The sequence below is a fragment of the Dioszegia hungarica genome, assembly GCF_025882075.1.
Source record: "Dioszegia hungarica strain PDD-24b-2 chromosome Unknown MKK02contig_2, whole genome shotgun sequence".
NCBI classification, from domain to species: domain Eukaryota; kingdom Fungi; phylum Basidiomycota; class Tremellomycetes; order Tremellales; family Bulleribasidiaceae; genus Dioszegia; species Dioszegia hungarica.
In genome coordinates, this window is record NW_026515766.1 from 1376581 (window position 1) to 1391965 (window position 15385).

The window sequence follows — 15385 nt, forward strand, 5'->3', positions numbered from 1 at the left end:
CGGCAGAGCTAACTTGGCACGATTAAAGGTTGAGACGAAACGCATTGGATGGATGAAACATGGACGCGTCTCAGGCACGGAGGATGGAGCGTTTCAGGGTGGGGGGAAAAGGGACGCGTCTGCTGGAATCTAAAAGAATCTAAATCAAGCTTGAGCTCGGCGCGTCCTCCGACCGAGTCGAGTCGCGAGTGGGGAGAGGTGGGGATGATCAATGAGCGACACAGGCCATTCACAGTGACTATCTGGCTACAACTGTATGTTCTATACAAGAATCTACTGCTACAACTTCGCTCGAAACCTCTATCAGTCTACCCGATGTCTAAGCGAATCCACGATACTTGATGTGTGTACAACCTACTCACCCCCCTCTCCGTCCTCCACTTATGCGATCCGGTTCAGCGGCGCCTCCATGACCGGCGTCGGCAGCGTCTCCACCCCCTCTTCCTCCTCCGCCACTCCCCTCGGTGCCATACACGCTGCGACCTCCCGCTTGTAGCTCTGACGCGTTCTGGTCATCAGCCATCATCCCCGCTCGGCCAAGCAGGAAACGCACCGATGTTCCACCAGTCCGAAGATGATGATGTCCGCCAGACCCTGGCCGATGACCACCGCGAGAGTGAGGACGTCGACTGTCATATCGTCCACGCGTCGAACGCCAAAGTAGATGAAGCGGGAGCTGGACATCAGCGATGCGTTCGGTATCGCCGATCTGTAGAGGTGGGAGCTTACATTGTGATTATGCAGAGGATGAAATGCTAGACCCATCAGCTACTGACTCTATATCCCAAGCTGAACCACTCACAGTCAAGGGGAAACACCAGAGATAATAGCTCGTCCTTCGCCGCATATAACTCGCCATCGTCTCTTGCGGCTCGACCACTTCCTCCTTTTTCCCCTCTTCCACTTCTGGCGAGGCACTCCGACTCCGGCTTCGCGTCCGCTGGACCCCCAATCGCCCTTCGACCATCTCGACGAGCGTGCTGCTTCTGCTCCGGGTACGGCGGTGCTGCTGGCTCGCATCGGGCGTGGGAGGGGTGTAGGCGATCATGTTGAGGAAGGAAACGCGGGGCTCGTCTGGACCCGCTGGTTCCAGCGTGGTAGGTGTCGGTGCGAGGTCGGAGATGCTAGCGAGAGTGCAGATGGAGGGGGTGGGGGAGTGGGCGTTACGGATCCGAGAGAGCGCACGGGGCTGGGCGTTGGGCGCTAGGGTAGCAGGCGCGGTAGATGGTCGAGAGGGGCGTATGGGGCGGGGAGGTTGGAAGCTGCCGCTGAGGGGGTTGAGAGTGTCGAGGGGTGGGGATGTGTTGCCGATCTTCTGCAATACGAGGGCGGGTTGGGGAGCGGACGGGAGATCAAAGTGGACGGATGACTGACTCTCGAGCAGGCCATGTCGGGAGGAGAATGTTCTGAGCGTCCCAGCTGGCGAGGATAGCAGGTCGGTCTTCATCGATACGCTCACCCCCATCCCGCCAAAGAGCTTGCTCCCTCTCTTTGCGCCTTGTCCGTCCCCATCTACGCGGATCCCCTTGATCTTGTCGTCCCACGTATACGTCGGAAAGCTGAGTTTCTCCCATGGCGGCACGTCATCCTCCGGCCCGCCGTCGCCGCCATCGAAGGACCGACATGGCGTCGCCTCCCTACTCCGCCCGCCGGTCGTCGAGGTGCCGAGGTACGCCGAGCCTGTATCTGGCCGCCTGAGGAAGCCGATGAGGGGGATGTAGATGGCGGTGATGCCCAGACTGGCGACCAGGCGGGGGAGAAATTGCATGAGTTCCGAGCCGAGATCAGAGGGACGGCCGTAGAAGCAGAATCCGTGGGATCCGTCGTACCCCTTCAGCACTTTCCAGAGGATGGCCTGTACGATACCGACGACGAGTACGAGCGCGACGAGGGGGAAGGGGTGGGTGTCGATCAGCCGCTTGAGGCGCGAGAGGGGATGTCGGAGGGAGAGGTAGGTCGTGAGTGCGATGAGGAGGGAGAAGGCGTATTGCCACCATAAGCCCAGGGCGAGGGTCATGCCGGATGCATTGCATTGTGGACCGGCAAGTGAGAGGCCGCGGATAATCATAGCTGCTGGTCCGACCGAGCCGAGCCTGCTCGTCAGCTTGAGCGTGAGGTAGACTCACGCAATGACAAAGTCGGAGCACAAGAGGCATATGACCAGTATCTTCCGCATCCGCCTCCCCTGCTTCCCATGTACGTCCTCCTCTTCCTTGTCCGCCCATGCGACTCTGAAGATCACCAGCAGCGAGAACAAAAGCCCCACGCCGGCGAACACCAGCGTCAGCGGGGCAGTCGTGTATTCGATGGGCAGTACTTGGTGCACATCGTCCGTCGTGTCCATCGTGCGGTGTGCGTACTGCTTGGTGAGAGGCAGTGACTGCTTTAGGTCGAGTGTGAGGAGTATGGAGCGTCGGCATCTTTGCTGAAGCGCGAGTGAGCGACCGTAGATCTTCCTGGCCCGGTGTCGAGTGAGATCTACAGCTTCAGACCAGCGTCCAGCCTCGCGACGCTCCGTCAATTCTTTGGTAAACAAACACGAGCGATCGGTCCCAGTTGACCAGACCCGACTCGCCGATAAACAACCCGCCTGGTGTCTATCAATACATGTTAGTGAGACAAATGTCTCAGATACGATCCGGGCCGATGTCAGTGGTGGAGGTGGAGGTGGAGGTGGGGTCAACAGTTATTCAGATTCATGACAAACACGTTGGATGCTCTGTAGTTGAGCCTGCGCTCGACGAGGTCGGGATCCCGCTTGATACCATTGAAGTAGGTCTGGCCGAGTAGGGCGTCGGACTTGCGATAGCCTTCAAAAGCGTCGATGAAGCCAAGTGAGCGCTTTTCAAAGTACTGCTGTTCCCTGTGCGATGAGCTTGAAATTGAAGCTTGTGGTGGTAAGTAGGGCCTACATGACTCGTACTGCTCTGACATCGTCAGCTTGCGTTCTTTCTGACATACATCAAGGGATAATAACTTACCTGGGATGCATCTCTCCTAGCTCGTCGACGTAGAGTGGGCTCGCAAAGACTGATATCATCAGCTTCCGCCCTTGACAGAGTGCGCCATGGAAGACCTGCTCACACTCAAAGATCCCTTCGAGGACGTCGGTCAGACTGAACAATCAGCTCACCCACGAGGCGCAACTGTCCAGCGGAAACTCACTTCACGCCGAGCCTGTTCCGTACTCGGACTGTCCATCTGCCTGATCAGCTACCGTATCATTGTCCGGGCGCAAGGATTCATAGCTGCGCACCCAGTGATGTCGTGTAAGAGGTGAAGTTCCTCCACTTTGGGCCAAGTCGCAGGCTGAAAGCGCTCTTTCACCAATCTGCTCGTCAGGATGCTATCTTGGCAGAGTACCACCAGATCGGTCCGACTCACTCTACAATGTCAGTACTCCTTCCGTGCCTCGCGCTGTCATGTGCCGGTAGAAGAGAAGCCAAGCTCACCAGTCGCCGTGTCGTCATAGTCAATATAGATACAAGCCATATCGGGGAACTCGACCACATTCCAGGAAAGGTATTTCTACAAATCAGCAAACCGCTCGTCGTCTGCAGGTTCCCGCTGCGGTTGAGACGTACACCATATGGTTCTGCTCATCAGCTACCGCTTCTGTACATTCATTGCCAGCTGGACTCACTTGGGTCCCAGGTGAGACATTCCAGCAGAGGATGGATTCTGAGTGGCTCGCTGAGTCGAGTTGCTTGGAGATAGGAGAGTACCGTCCCGAACTCTTGCCCGCCTTTCCAGGGCCTGCTCGTTCAGCTTGCGAGGTATGCGGGTGAGGTGAGAAGAGCGGGGCACGTACCCGAGCGAGACGGCGGGGTCGAACTTGGGCATCTACTGCTATACCGTATAGCCCTTCTTATAGATGCAGATGGTCAGGCATATCCCGAGAAGGATGAGCTCAGCAAGTGATCCGGACGGTGAGTGCATCGAAATTCGCTCATCAGTGAACGTTGTCAGTTCTGGCAGGATCAGAGCGCACGTGCGCTATATCATTCCAGTGGGAAGGGTCGAGAAGGACGCGGACACAGGTGAAGGATCGTTAGTACACTGAATCAGGGTACAGGAGGGATCAGCGGCGTGTGATGAGCTGTGTGGGTGGCGCAGTGCATCCGGGCCGGAAGCAGCTGCCTTCAATCTGACTCCTGGCCGTATTGCCATGTCTGTGTCTGCTCTGCTCGCGGCCTACGAGGGGCTGGTATCCAGCGGCCTGTACTTGATCTGTGCTGCCCGCGGGATATGCAGGGCAGGGTGTAGTAGCGGCAGAGACAGAACAAAGCCTGGGTAGAGCGGACGAGCTGAAGCGCTGAAGCTCTGAAGCTTGAAGCTAGCTGAAGGGGCGGAGAGGGAAAAGTGTAACTTTCCGTTAACGGGATCACACGGAGAAAGGCGGCATTTCAACACAACGCTGTACAAGGTATTTCGGAACCAATCTGAAACTCGCTCCGAATTGCCTCTTCCGGCCTCGCCCCCCGCCCCCCCTTCCAGCTAAAACCCCTTACCTCAGCTTTTGTCCTTCATCCACCTTACTTAAGGCGACCCCCGCACAGCTCGAACCTGACCTCCACTTACCCCGTCCACCTAATAGCAGAGAAGCACTAGCAGACATGTCGGACCCACTGACCACGCTTCTGCAGGAGGAAGACAGGAATGCACACGAGGCAGACTCGGCGGCGGCGGAGGCGATGTATGATGAGCGTGAGTGCCGACGACTGGCGGTGAGAGACGAGCTGATTGATGTAGTGTTCGAGACGATGAGAGCTGATGGGCAACTGGCTTCTGTCGAGCCGGAGCCTTCGCACGGTAAGCTGGACCACCGCTGTCGATGAGCGTGATCTGGGATACAAGCTGACATCTCAGACGTTAATACCTCCCCCGGCCCATCCGGCCACATCTCCGCCAGCCTCAACTCCTTCGAGCCCTCCCACCCCAGTCCCGAGACCGCCAACCCTCCATCCCCATTCCGGCCGGCTTGGCGGGTATCGCCTCGCACATCAAGCCCCTCGATTTGAGCTTCGACGATCCGGCCCTGAACCTCACATACGAAGTCATCCAGGACGACCGGGGCGAGATGGGCGGGAAGCGCAAGAAGCCTCTGCATGAGCGCGCAGGGTGGAAGGACATGGATGAGAGGGGCCAGATGCCTAAGCGTCCCAGAGTGATACGAGGGCCTAAGAAGGGCGCGAATGCCAACCCCAGCGCGGAGTTCCAGGCTGAGGAGGGAAGGGAGGGGGACGTGGGGCAAGGCGAGAGTAGCCAGCAGGCTCACGAGCTGGCAGATGGCCAAGGTGCGAGGGCGAGTACGCTCGATAGGGATATGGCGCAGGCGGGCAGGGAGATGGGGCTGGAGCAGACTGTACTGGCGGATGTGTTGAGGCAAGCGGAGGACCAGACGGCGGCTGTGGTGGCGGGCGCCGAGGAGGCTCAGCCGGGTGGTGGACCGGCCGATGAGAAGGGGCTCAAGACGAGCAAGTGAGTCGTCCGACCTCCGTCAACTTGGTCCAAGCTGACACGTAGTGAATCCAGAGCTGAGCAAAATCGTCGCGCGCAGCAAGTGTACCGCCGACGTCGAGAAGAAAAGATCAAGGACCTCGAGGCGCAGGCTGCGGCCCTGGAACCGACCCGTCAGGCCTTGCGTGAGAGTTATGAGCGGATGAAGTCTTTGGCTATGGTGTGTGCAGGTTTTCCTGGCTGAGGACACGGCGCTAACTTTACAAGGAATATGAAGCGGCCAAGATCCAACTTTCTGCTCTGCAAAACACCCTCCTCAGCCTGAATAAGCAAGGCATCGCGATCCTCACGACGCAGTTCAACTTCCCGATGGACCCTGATAATCTCAAGGAGGCGGAGACGATGCGTCCGGGACCGATCGCGGAGAAGGATGTGGAGAGGGCTTTTGAGCAGCTCGAGAGGCAGAGCAGGGAGCTGGCGGAGTCGAGGCGAAGCGAGTAGGGGCGGGGTGATGGCCGATGGACAAATATTGTATGTGTATGATCAGAGGATGTGGGAGCGGCCACGTCGAGCACTTGTATCGTTTTGTAGGCTTGGAATGACATGGATACCCCATCAACGAGCTTCTCTTGGAGGCTCAGCGCTCAACAGTCACTCACCAGGCACGGACCTCTCTCGATCATCTGACGATGCGCCGATTGTTCTCGTCAGAGACCAAAGAACCAAACTCTGGCTTTGTTTTCGCGTCACCTTCACCTCCCTCGTCCACCTCTCTACCTCCTCTGCAGCGTAGCACAACATGGCGTCCGTCCATCCGGCCGCTATCGGCTCCTCTGGGTCATCCTCCTCCGCTCACCCGGCTTCCAAGCCCAACGGCAACCCGGACGAAATCACCACCACCACCATCAAGGCCACTGCGCACCTTACGCTCCCCGCGCACCCCGTCCCTCTCACCTACGACCAGCTCAACCCCAAGTCTATCCCGAATGAGTTCTACGGTCCATGGGGAATGACCGTCGTGCTCTTCTCGACACCGCTGGTGGCGTACTCGTTATTCTACCTGTGCAACGAGACGACGGGGTGTATGCCCTCGTCCCCGCGCGCGTGGAGGTTGTTGGGCGACCTCCTGGGCGATTGGCCCGCTACGAATGGGCAGTTCTTTGAGGCCTCGGCCAAGCCCGCGGCGGTCTACTTTGGGTTCTTTGCGTATCTCGTGGCGTGCTGGGTGTTTATTCCGGTAGAGAAGACGGAGGGGACGTTGATTAGGGACGGGACGAGGAAGGCGTACAAGCTTAACGGTGGGTATACCCCCCTCACTTCATCACACACCTCTGCTCCTCTCCCACGTCTCTCCTGTCTCACCTCGCTTCCCGACCGTTTGTCTCGTCGCGGTTCTCAGCTGATATCCAGGCCTGCACACCCTCTTCCTCACTCTCGGCCTGACCCTTGGCCTCCTCCTCCGCCCCGGCGGAATCGAAATGATGACATGGCCGTACGACCACTGGGTACCTCTCCTGACAATCTCCCTCGTCTTCGCCGTCGCGCAGGCGGCGTACTTCCACGCCCAGAGCTACTGGAGTGGGGAGCTGCTGGCTGCTAGGGGTAACTCTGGGAATTTGATCTACGATGTAGGTCGACCTTTCCTTCTTGCCCCTCCTTCTTCCATTCCTGGACCCTTCATCGCTTATGGCAATGAGATGTCGGGGTTTATGACATGTACGGACTACGCTGACTCTACTCCAGTACTTCCTCGGCCGCCCGCTCAACCCGACCCTGCCCGGCCTGCCCAACTGGGACGTCAAGACCTTCATCGAGGTCCGACCGGGAATCATCGGCTGGCTCCTCCTCAACATCTCGTGCGCGTGCGAGCAGTACGTCCGCCTGGGCCGAGTCACCGACTCGATGGTCCTTGTGCTCCTCTTTGAGGGGTACTACTGCTTTGACAGTCTATGGAACGAGGTCAGTTTTTTCGTCACCTATCCGTTCTCGGCAGTCCGGGCGGCCCAGCTGATCGATAGTCAAACATCCTCAACCAAATGGACATCACGACAGACGGGTACGGCTTCATGCTTGCCTTCGGAAACCTCGTCTGGGTGCCCTTCACATTCGGCCTTCAGGCGCGATACCTCGCCTTCCACCCTGTCGATCTGGGGCTCACCAAGTCGGCACTGATTACTGCGTTTGTGGGGCTCGGGATCTGGATGTTCAGGGGGAGCAACTCTGAGAAGGACCACTTTAGGAATGGACGCAACCCGAAGAGTGAGTCTTAATCTGGCTTGAAAAATATATCCGGCTTGGAGACAAAGAGACTGCACGACCGGCGGTGTGTGGTTGCTGGGCCTCAGGGAGATAATGAACGGCCTATAGCTGATTCGCAGACCTCACGTATATGGAGACCAAGCGGGGAACCAAGCTCCTCACTTCGGGCTGGTGGGGCTGGTCTCGACACCCTGTGAGCTGCCTCCTCCGGATCGTGATTGCGAAGCCAAGCTGACATCTCAGAACTATCTCGGTGACTGGATCATGGCGTAAGTATAAGCTCCGTTAGGCGTCCGCAAGAGTGGTAGCTGACTATTCAGTCTTGGCTGGTCCCTCCCTACCGGCTTCACCACGCCCATCACCTACTTTTACATTGCCTACTTTGTCGTGCTCCTCTTGCACCGTCAGCATCGGGACGATCATGCGTGTAAGGAGAAGTACGGGGATGACTGGGACGAGGTGAGTCCTTTGCTTTTCTCTGTCGGGAGCTTGACTGAGAATGGGCTGACGTGGATAGTACTGCCGGAGGGTCCCGTACAAGATTATCAAATACATCGTGAGTTTTGCGGTGCTCGTCACTGGGCAGGACGAACTGAGCTGGCAAAAGCTGACTTGAGCAGTACTGATCACCTCATTGAGCGACAAGATGTCGAGATGAGCATGCGCCAGTGCGAGGGACAGGATGATGTGCCGTTCAGGCCGGGAGGTGAGCGGTCGACGTTGATGGCGGGTCGAACGTACGAGTGACGAGTATCAGACTGGAAATAAATATGCAGAGTGTTGCGCGTATCCGAGCTAGCTCAGCGCTCAGCGGCCAGTAGAGTTCAGTCCGCAATGCCCCTCCCAGTAACATTCTAAGTGGCGGTGCCGAAACGGGTTCGGGTGTCATATACGTGTAAGTTAAATATACAACTGGAACGATATTAATTGGCTGGCACCACGGATCCCGAGCTATGCTGTCCCTCCCGGTCCCAGCTCGATCTGCCAAGCCTACCCGACGGCGTCATCGCTTGAGCGTGGCTATCCAGACACAGAAGAGCAGGAAGACCATGGCCCCCGATATACAGCCAGTCGAGATGAGTATCGCTTGGCGAGTGCGGAATTTCCTTCCTGGGGTAGCAGTCAGCGTGGCTCTCGCTCTGTAGTCTTTCTTGCAGGAGAGCAGGAGAAGAGAAGACAACGCATGGTGGGAAGGGTAGGACCGTGGGTTGACATACTGGCCGCTGCGTCCCCCGGTCCGTCCCTCACCCTCACATACAATTGGCGAGGCGCATCATCCTTGAACCCGGCCCAAGCCTCGTTCATCACGATGGCCCGATCGCCCCGGATGTCCTTGAGGAACTCGATCCGGTCTGGGGGATAGTCTTGAAGACGGGGAAAGCCACGCAGAACGAAGTAGATTGTTTCCTGCTCTGTCAGCTAGTGTACTACATGGAAGCAGAGGAACAAGTGGGGGAACAACGCAAAATCTCAGAGTGTACATACCTCTTTCGTCCGCCCCAACACCCCCGTCGCATTCTCCTCACTCCCGCGAATAGGGTACCTCGGCACGAACGTATAAATGATACTCTTCCTGGCGGGCCCACCGTCATCCAGATCCGGAGCAGCTATTACGGGAGGATAGGACGTCGATGACTGCCCCTGCACAGCCTGAAGGTGCGCCGCGGAGGGGTCCGATTCGGCTCCCGCGTAGGATTTGAAGAGTGGGGTCGTGTCGCTCTCTTCTGGCTCGCGTCTGTATTGTGGGAGACCGGACATCTTGGGGGTGTCGTTGAGCATGTATGAGTAGAGATGAGAGATGAACAATGGCGAGATGTGGGTTAGTATTCAGTGAGGCTTTATGCGGAAGGCTTGCAGAAGCGGTGCGGGGTATTTTTGGAGCTGGGTGGAGCCACACAGAAGCGGTGCCGCGCCGGAGCCGGGCGTAACAGGTGTGACATGTGGCGCCTCCTCCGACCAAAGCTTTGAGACCGTTTGGTTAGATACCTGCTCGAGGGATGGTGGATCAGATGAACACAGTCTTGGCGGCGAGGAGAACGGACTGGCGAAGAAAATGCCAGTCCCAGCCGCCCAGTTGCCCGACCCTCAAAAGCTTTGAGCTTGGACTTCGCGCATGTGCGGACCTGAAATATAGAAAGGGGGCGGATAGTCGAAGAGTACTCTTGTAGTCTTCGACGTTCGCGCACCATGACCATCATAGTACCAGCCTCCTGTGAGAGAACGGAATGTAGCGGAACCCTAGTGCATCACGCCCTACGTAGAGTACACCTAGTAAGCAGCCTCCTGCGACGCCTCCTGCGCCGGGGCAGCCTGCTGCTGCTGCTGCTGCTGGGGGATCTCCTGAATACCCTTGTTCTCGGACCGGACCTCGATGGCGCCTTCGGGTTTGGGCCTGTAAGGTTAGCTGTGCCCTCGGACCTTCGCGGTTCAGGCGGGAAACAACTCACTCGACGAGCGAGACCGCATCGGGGAGGTTCTTGGAAGGCCCCATCTTTCCTTCAGGGTCGTAAGGCTTCATGCTGACTCGTCAGCCTTGCTCGGCATGCACTCGTCACACAGCCCAAAAACTCACATCTTGACCTTGATACCCAACACACCCTGACGGAGCAGAACGTGCCTGACGGCGTAGTCGACATAGTCGACGTTGGGCTGACCCGAGTGGATCATGAACCCGTCGACGAACTTCATCGACTTGGCACGAGCGGCACGGAGCTTGCCGGAGACGACGACCTCGCAACCCTTGGCGCCCGACTCCATGACGAATCGGAGGACACCGTAGCAGGCACTGGGGGTCAGCGGGGGTCGGGCGGGGTGGAGTGCGGCAGAGGGATAGGATGAGTGAGAGGAGAAGCCAAGCCGAAGTGCAGGATGGGGTAGGAGGGGATAGGGCTGATCGAGATGCTAGGGAGTAATGCGGTGTAGTAGGTGTGAATGTCGTTCCCGCGCTCTACCTCGATAATCGGAAGGCTATCTTCCCTTCCTGATCCACGAAGCCCGACTTTCGCCCGATCCTTCCATCCTTCCTATCCTCGCTCTTTTTTCTTCTCTTCTCCCTTCTCACTCTCCTCAATCCAATACCAAACCAAACTCACCGACGCATAGCCAGCCCACCGAGCAGCTTGTACCTCAGACTCTCCGCCTGAGCGGCGGCCGACAGACCCCTGAACTGCACCTTCTCGGCGTAGAGCTCGAGCGAGTTCTCGGGGAACTTGAACCTCTTCTCGATGAGCGCCTTGAGCTCTCGGATGCGGCGTCCCTTGTCACCGAGGACATCCTGGGTGTGGGTCGCGCGGATGATGATTTCGGTACGGGCGTGGGTGACCCGGACTTCACAGCCAGAGTAACCTTCCTCGGCGAGCTCGCGCGAGCTGTTGGCGAAAGGCGGAGGAGCGAGCGAGCGAGCGAGTACGAAGGTAAGATGGATGGGAGTGTGGGTAGATCGGACGAAACAGAGAAATCGCGATCAGCGATCATCCCCTTCCCCCTTCCTCTGGCCAAACTACACTTACAAGAACTCGCCAAGCTCAGCCTGGAAGACACCGTCGGCGATGAACTTTCTCTTCTTGGAGATCTGGGTGGTAGAAGCCATTGTAGATGATGGATAGGGAGAGTAGCAGAGGGGGATCGACTTTTGGCTCTAAAGCACCAGGCGGTAGGGCATGGTAGGGCCCAATTTCGCGGGATCAAATAAGCCCCCAGCCAGCCAGCGAGTCAAGCACCGAGCGGCGAATTTGGAGGCGGATCCGGCTGACTCGGCGTTTTCATCAGTGTGGCGGTTTGAGCTTGGTCGGAGATCCGTGCGTCGGTTTCAGATTATGGAGAGCTGACGGCACCGATAGCTGCAAGATAGCTGTCACTCAAGCTTGTCCCTTTGGGCTGATTAGACCTAGACCTAGACAGTACGATGCGGCTAAGCTCAAGGGCTTTCCAGCCGGGAGCGATACTCGACTCGTTCCTAGGTATACTGGATATCAAGCTGGGTAAGTTCCTCGTCCCCCGGATCTTCCAGGGTCGAACCCGAGCTGACTCGAGGCAGGCTGCGAGATTGTTCTGCTCTTCGGTGTGAGTCGCTCAGCCGAGTAGTTGGATCCATGGCGTATACAGCCAATCGGAAGCTTTCAACGTCTGACTCCTGCAGCTCATCAACAAAGTAGCGGGTGTCTACGGCCTGATCACCATCTTCGTTGGCGGTTCCTTTCTTCAATACCTCTTCTACGCCTATTCCATCGGGACGCTCTTCGCCTTCCTCTGGGCTTTGAATATCGTCAAATCAGTGCGTACCTCTCATATCAGCTATCTCACCCTTCTTTGTCTCGGCGGAAGAAGCCCGAGCTGACACGCCTAGGAAAAAGCAAAACCCGCCCTCCTCGTCGCACACCTCTACACCCTGGACCACCTCATCCTCTCCATCGCGCACTATGGTTTCTACATCCACTACTGGTTCGTCGTCGCGCACGACGGGCGGCGGATCATCAATTCATCGGCACAGCAGGCTCTGATCGATCTGGCGGTGAGCAGGGGGGAGACGACGGATCCCACCTCGGGCGGAGGTGCTGGGGCGGGTGGGGGAGATTACGAGCGGAAGCGATTAGCAGAGGGGATATGGGCAAGTGAGAGGGTGGTAGCGCTTTGGATATTGGCTGTTGGGTGGCTGGTCAAGGTCAGCTCCCGTCCCGTCTTACCCACTTACCCGATTGGGTGCGCAGCTAACGGCCAGATTTACTTCATCCTCAGCCTATACTCTTACGCCGCACACCTCCGCTCATCGACCTATCACGCCCTCCCACTGACTTCCCGGTCCAAGGCGAGCCGGATCGCCCATCCGACGTCCCAGGCGGATCTGGAGGCGGAGGTACTGCATGATGAGCTCGAAGAGGGCGCGAGCGATGGACGGCCGGGCACCAAGGGGAGCGCGCTGGTTGGTGAGCAGGCGGTCAGGTCGGGGCCGGCCGAAGCGGACTTGGACTTGGCCCTGCAGGGCGTGGGTTATAGGAAAGTAGAGAAACCGATGAAAGAGGGCGAGGAGGACGATTGGGATATGGGGGATGATGAGGGGAAGATGGGGGATGCGTCAGCATCAGGATCGGGATCTAGGAATTGACACATGTGATCTCAAAAGCAATGTATCTATACTTTCTCACTCCTCATCGTACCGTATTGCTACTAGAGCCTGGATTGTCCCTTTGACATCGATCTTCGACATAGCCTTGTGGCGCGAGGTGGTTATTCCGGTAAAAGATCATGCATACCACAACCCCAAACCCAATCTCTACTTCCCATTCCCCCATCGCTTCCCTTCTGTCCGACCCGGCACGCCCTACTTGCCCTCAAACATCTTCTTGATGTGGGCGGTAGAGTACGACTTGGGGCGCTCGAGGGGCATCTGGAACGTCAGCTCTAGACCACTTGCTGTATCCGGAGAGGCAGCTTACACCAAGGGCACGGTCCCAGATGAGCTGCGAGACGACACCGAGCGCACGCGAGACACCAAAGAGGACAGTGTAGTAGTCTTGCTGGTGAAGACCGTAGCTGCTGTGTTAGCTTCTTCTTCGTCATGTCTCCACCTCTTCCTTCTTCCTCCCAGTCGAGGGAATAGCTTACTAGGTGAGGAGGACACCAGAGTGGGCGTCCACATTAGGCCAGGGGTCTACCTCGTCAGCTTGCTTTCATTCTCACATCCTCTGAAGTGAGCAACGCACTCTTGGCCTTGCCCGCCTCGAGGAGGATATCAGGCACAATCTTGTAGATCTGGCCCACGAGCTTGAAGAATGGGTCCTCGGGCAGGTGCTTGAGCGCGAATTCACGCTGGGCGGTGTATCGCGGGTCCTGTTGGTCAGCTCTCGCCCTGTACGTGCTTCTATTCCCTCCCTCCCTTTCCCGTTCATAGACCTCCCGCTCATTCCCTGTATTCCGCCACCGCCAGAACGATAAGGCGGACTTGGACTTGGACTTGGACTTACAGTCTTGCGGAGCACGGCGTGGCCATAACCAGGCACGACCTGGCCCGACTTGAGGGTCGACCAGACGTACTCGGCGACTTTTTCGTCAGACGCACCCTCCCCAATCTGGGCGCGCATCTTCTGGAGCCACCGGAGGACTTCCTGGTTGGCGAGACTGGCTGTCAGCTTGGGATCTGACCCGATTAGATCCGAGTGGAGTTGCTCACCCGTGCAGGGGTCCGGCGAGACCGTTGAGCGAGGCAGCGAAGGAGAGGAACGGGTCCGAAAGGGCCGATCCGACCAAGTGTCCAGTGTGGGCCTGGACGTCAGCTTTTGGCACTTGACCCTTGTCCCTCCTCCCTTCGCCTTCTGTCTTTCCTCTACTTCTCTTCTTCCCTACTTCTCTCCACCAAGACCCAAGACTCACCGAAACATTCCCACCCTCATGGTCCGAGTGAATGGTCAAATACAGCCGCATCAACTCTACAAACTCGGCATTCTCCCCGAAACCCAGCATCGTCGCGAGGTTGGCCGAGTAGTCCTTGTTCTGGTCAATCTTGGGCATCTTGCCGTCCCCGTACACGTTCCGGAAGATCCGGCCGGCAATGTTGGGGAGCTTGGCAATGAGGTCCATCGAGTCGTCGAAGGTGGTTTTCCAGTATTCGCGCTTGTGCACGCCGTCCGCGTAGGCTTTGGCGAAGGCCGAGTCGTGGTTGAGCTATAGCAGGAATCAGCTTGTGTCCACGCCCGCGCCCGCGCCTACGCCTAGGCCGACCCTCGACCCTCCACCCATCAAGTGCTCGCCCCCTCTCTCTCTCCCGAGCGAAAATGTCCACGCTTTGATCGGTGCAGCAAGACTAAAACTCACAGCAGTCACAGCAAGCGAGAACTGAGACATCGGGTGCAGCGTATTCGGACACCGATCAATCAACTCCTCGACAAACTTGGGAATCTCGGCGCGCGCCGCCCATTCCTGCGACAACCCCTTGACCTGCTCCTGCGTCGGCACCTCGCCCGTGAGGAGCAACCAGAAGAGCGACTCGGGGAGGGGCTCGGTTCCGCCCGGAGCGGCGGGGAGCTCCTTTTGACACTCGGGGATCGTCTTGCCCCGGAAGCGGATACCTTCGTCGGCGTCGAGGACGGAACCTTCCCAGATGAGGCCCTGGGCGTTAGCTTTGTCGTCCGCGTCGCAGTGCCTGTGCTTGTGACTGTGGAATATGGGATGAGGAGACTCCGGGAATGGCGGAGTTGGGGAGTTGGGACAAAGAATAAATTTGGCGAGCAGACCTCGCGAGAGGCCCGTCCTCTCTGCTTCATACGATGTATAGCCTCGGGGAGCAGAGATAGCCTCTTCGGTGAAGAAACACCCACCTTGATACCGCGCATACCGCCGTACGCCTGATCAACCGTCATCTCCCCAAAGCTCTTGTTACCGTGCGCAGCCCGGACAGCCTTGACATTCTCAATCTCCTTGGGGATGAGCTCGGCCATGCGGTCCTTGAGGGACTGAGCGTGCGCCGAGGGGGTCGAGGCGAAGGTGCGCGCGAACTGCGGGCGGAGCTGGGGAGTCAGCAATAGCTCTGGAGAGAGCTGGAGAGCGCTGCCCTAGCACGGAGCTGTGTGGGTGAAAATTTCGGTCTGGTTGGAGGAATGGCATACCTGCGCTCGGAGAGCATTTCGGGTAGCTGAGAGAGACATGCTGGCTATTGTCTTTTAGCAGGTAGGTA

General features: G+C 57.8%; 7 protein-coding genes across 7 annotated transcripts; 3 read left to right on the forward strand and 4 right to left on the reverse strand.

Moving 5' to 3' along the window:
* Nucleotides 1–381: 381 nt before the first annotated feature.
* Nucleotides 382–3843, reverse strand: MKK02DRAFT_29629 (uncharacterized protein; the record flags this gene model as incomplete). Its single annotated transcript, XM_053087872.1, has 14 exons — nucleotides 382–508; nucleotides 554–676; nucleotides 730–755; nucleotides 803–2093; nucleotides 2127–2597; nucleotides 2708–2863; nucleotides 2982–3030; nucleotides 3085–3116; nucleotides 3166–3201; nucleotides 3257–3383; nucleotides 3453–3528; nucleotides 3585–3595; nucleotides 3644–3756; nucleotides 3812–3843. 14 exons carry the CDS (start codon nucleotides 3841–3843, stop codon nucleotides 382–384), a joined length of 2670 nt encoding a protein of 889 aa, XP_052949379.1.
* A 773-nt stretch (nucleotides 3844–4616) lies between these two features.
* MKK02DRAFT_39925 (uncharacterized protein) lies at nucleotides 4617–5961 on the forward strand (the record flags this gene model as incomplete). Its single annotated transcript, XM_053090840.1, has 6 exons — nucleotides 4617–4707; nucleotides 4753–4812; nucleotides 4870–4988; nucleotides 5066–5481; nucleotides 5527–5680; nucleotides 5728–5961. The coding sequence occupies 6 exons, from the start codon at nucleotides 4617–4619 to the stop codon at nucleotides 5959–5961; spliced, it is 1074 nt and encodes a 357-aa protein (XP_052949380.1).
* Nucleotides 5962–6259: 298 nt separating this feature from the next.
* MKK02DRAFT_19363 (ergosterol biosynthesis ERG4/ERG24) lies at nucleotides 6260–8335 on the forward strand (the record flags this gene model as incomplete). The annotated part of the gene is made up of 8 exons (XM_053086082.1): nucleotides 6260–6758; nucleotides 6871–7088; nucleotides 7204–7419; nucleotides 7479–7719; nucleotides 7839–7912; nucleotides 7963–7988; nucleotides 8040–8178; nucleotides 8237–8335. 8 exons carry the CDS (start codon nucleotides 6260–6262, stop codon nucleotides 8333–8335), a joined length of 1512 nt encoding a protein of 503 aa, XP_052949381.1.
* A 387-nt stretch (nucleotides 8336–8722) lies between these two features.
* On the reverse strand, nucleotides 8723–9477 carry MKK02DRAFT_39927 (uncharacterized protein; the record flags this gene model as incomplete). Its single annotated transcript, XM_053090841.1, has 3 exons — nucleotides 8723–8829; nucleotides 8937–9126; nucleotides 9205–9477. The coding sequence occupies 3 exons, from the start codon at nucleotides 9475–9477 to the stop codon at nucleotides 8723–8725; spliced, it is 570 nt and encodes a 189-aa protein (XP_052949382.1).
* Nucleotides 9478–9987: 510 nt separating this feature from the next.
* MKK02DRAFT_39928 (ribosomal protein S3) lies at nucleotides 9988–11308 on the reverse strand (the record flags this gene model as incomplete). The annotated part of the gene is made up of 5 exons (XM_053090842.1): nucleotides 9988–10111; nucleotides 10167–10238; nucleotides 10292–10504; nucleotides 10812–11087; nucleotides 11229–11308. The coding sequence occupies 5 exons, from the start codon at nucleotides 11306–11308 to the stop codon at nucleotides 9988–9990; spliced, it is 765 nt and encodes a 254-aa protein (XP_052949383.1).
* A 315-nt stretch (nucleotides 11309–11623) lies between these two features.
* On the forward strand, nucleotides 11624–12820 carry MKK02DRAFT_39929 (Inositolphosphorylceramide synthase subunit Kei1-domain-containing protein; the record flags this gene model as incomplete). Its single annotated transcript, XM_053090843.1, has 5 exons — nucleotides 11624–11699; nucleotides 11756–11781; nucleotides 11858–11992; nucleotides 12065–12379; nucleotides 12437–12820. The coding sequence occupies 5 exons, from the start codon at nucleotides 11624–11626 to the stop codon at nucleotides 12818–12820; spliced, it is 936 nt and encodes a 311-aa protein (XP_052949384.1).
* A 216-nt stretch (nucleotides 12821–13036) lies between these two features.
* Nucleotides 13037–15356, reverse strand: MKK02DRAFT_18952 (citrate synthase-like protein; the record flags this gene model as incomplete). Its single annotated transcript, XM_053086027.1, has 10 exons — nucleotides 13037–13102; nucleotides 13152–13248; nucleotides 13321–13366; nucleotides 13419–13545; nucleotides 13680–13833; nucleotides 13886–13977; nucleotides 14086–14376; nucleotides 14527–14820; nucleotides 15030–15218; nucleotides 15318–15356. The coding sequence occupies 10 exons, from the start codon at nucleotides 15354–15356 to the stop codon at nucleotides 13037–13039; spliced, it is 1395 nt and encodes a 464-aa protein (XP_052949385.1).
* Between the last annotated feature and the right edge of the window lie 29 nt (nucleotides 15357–15385).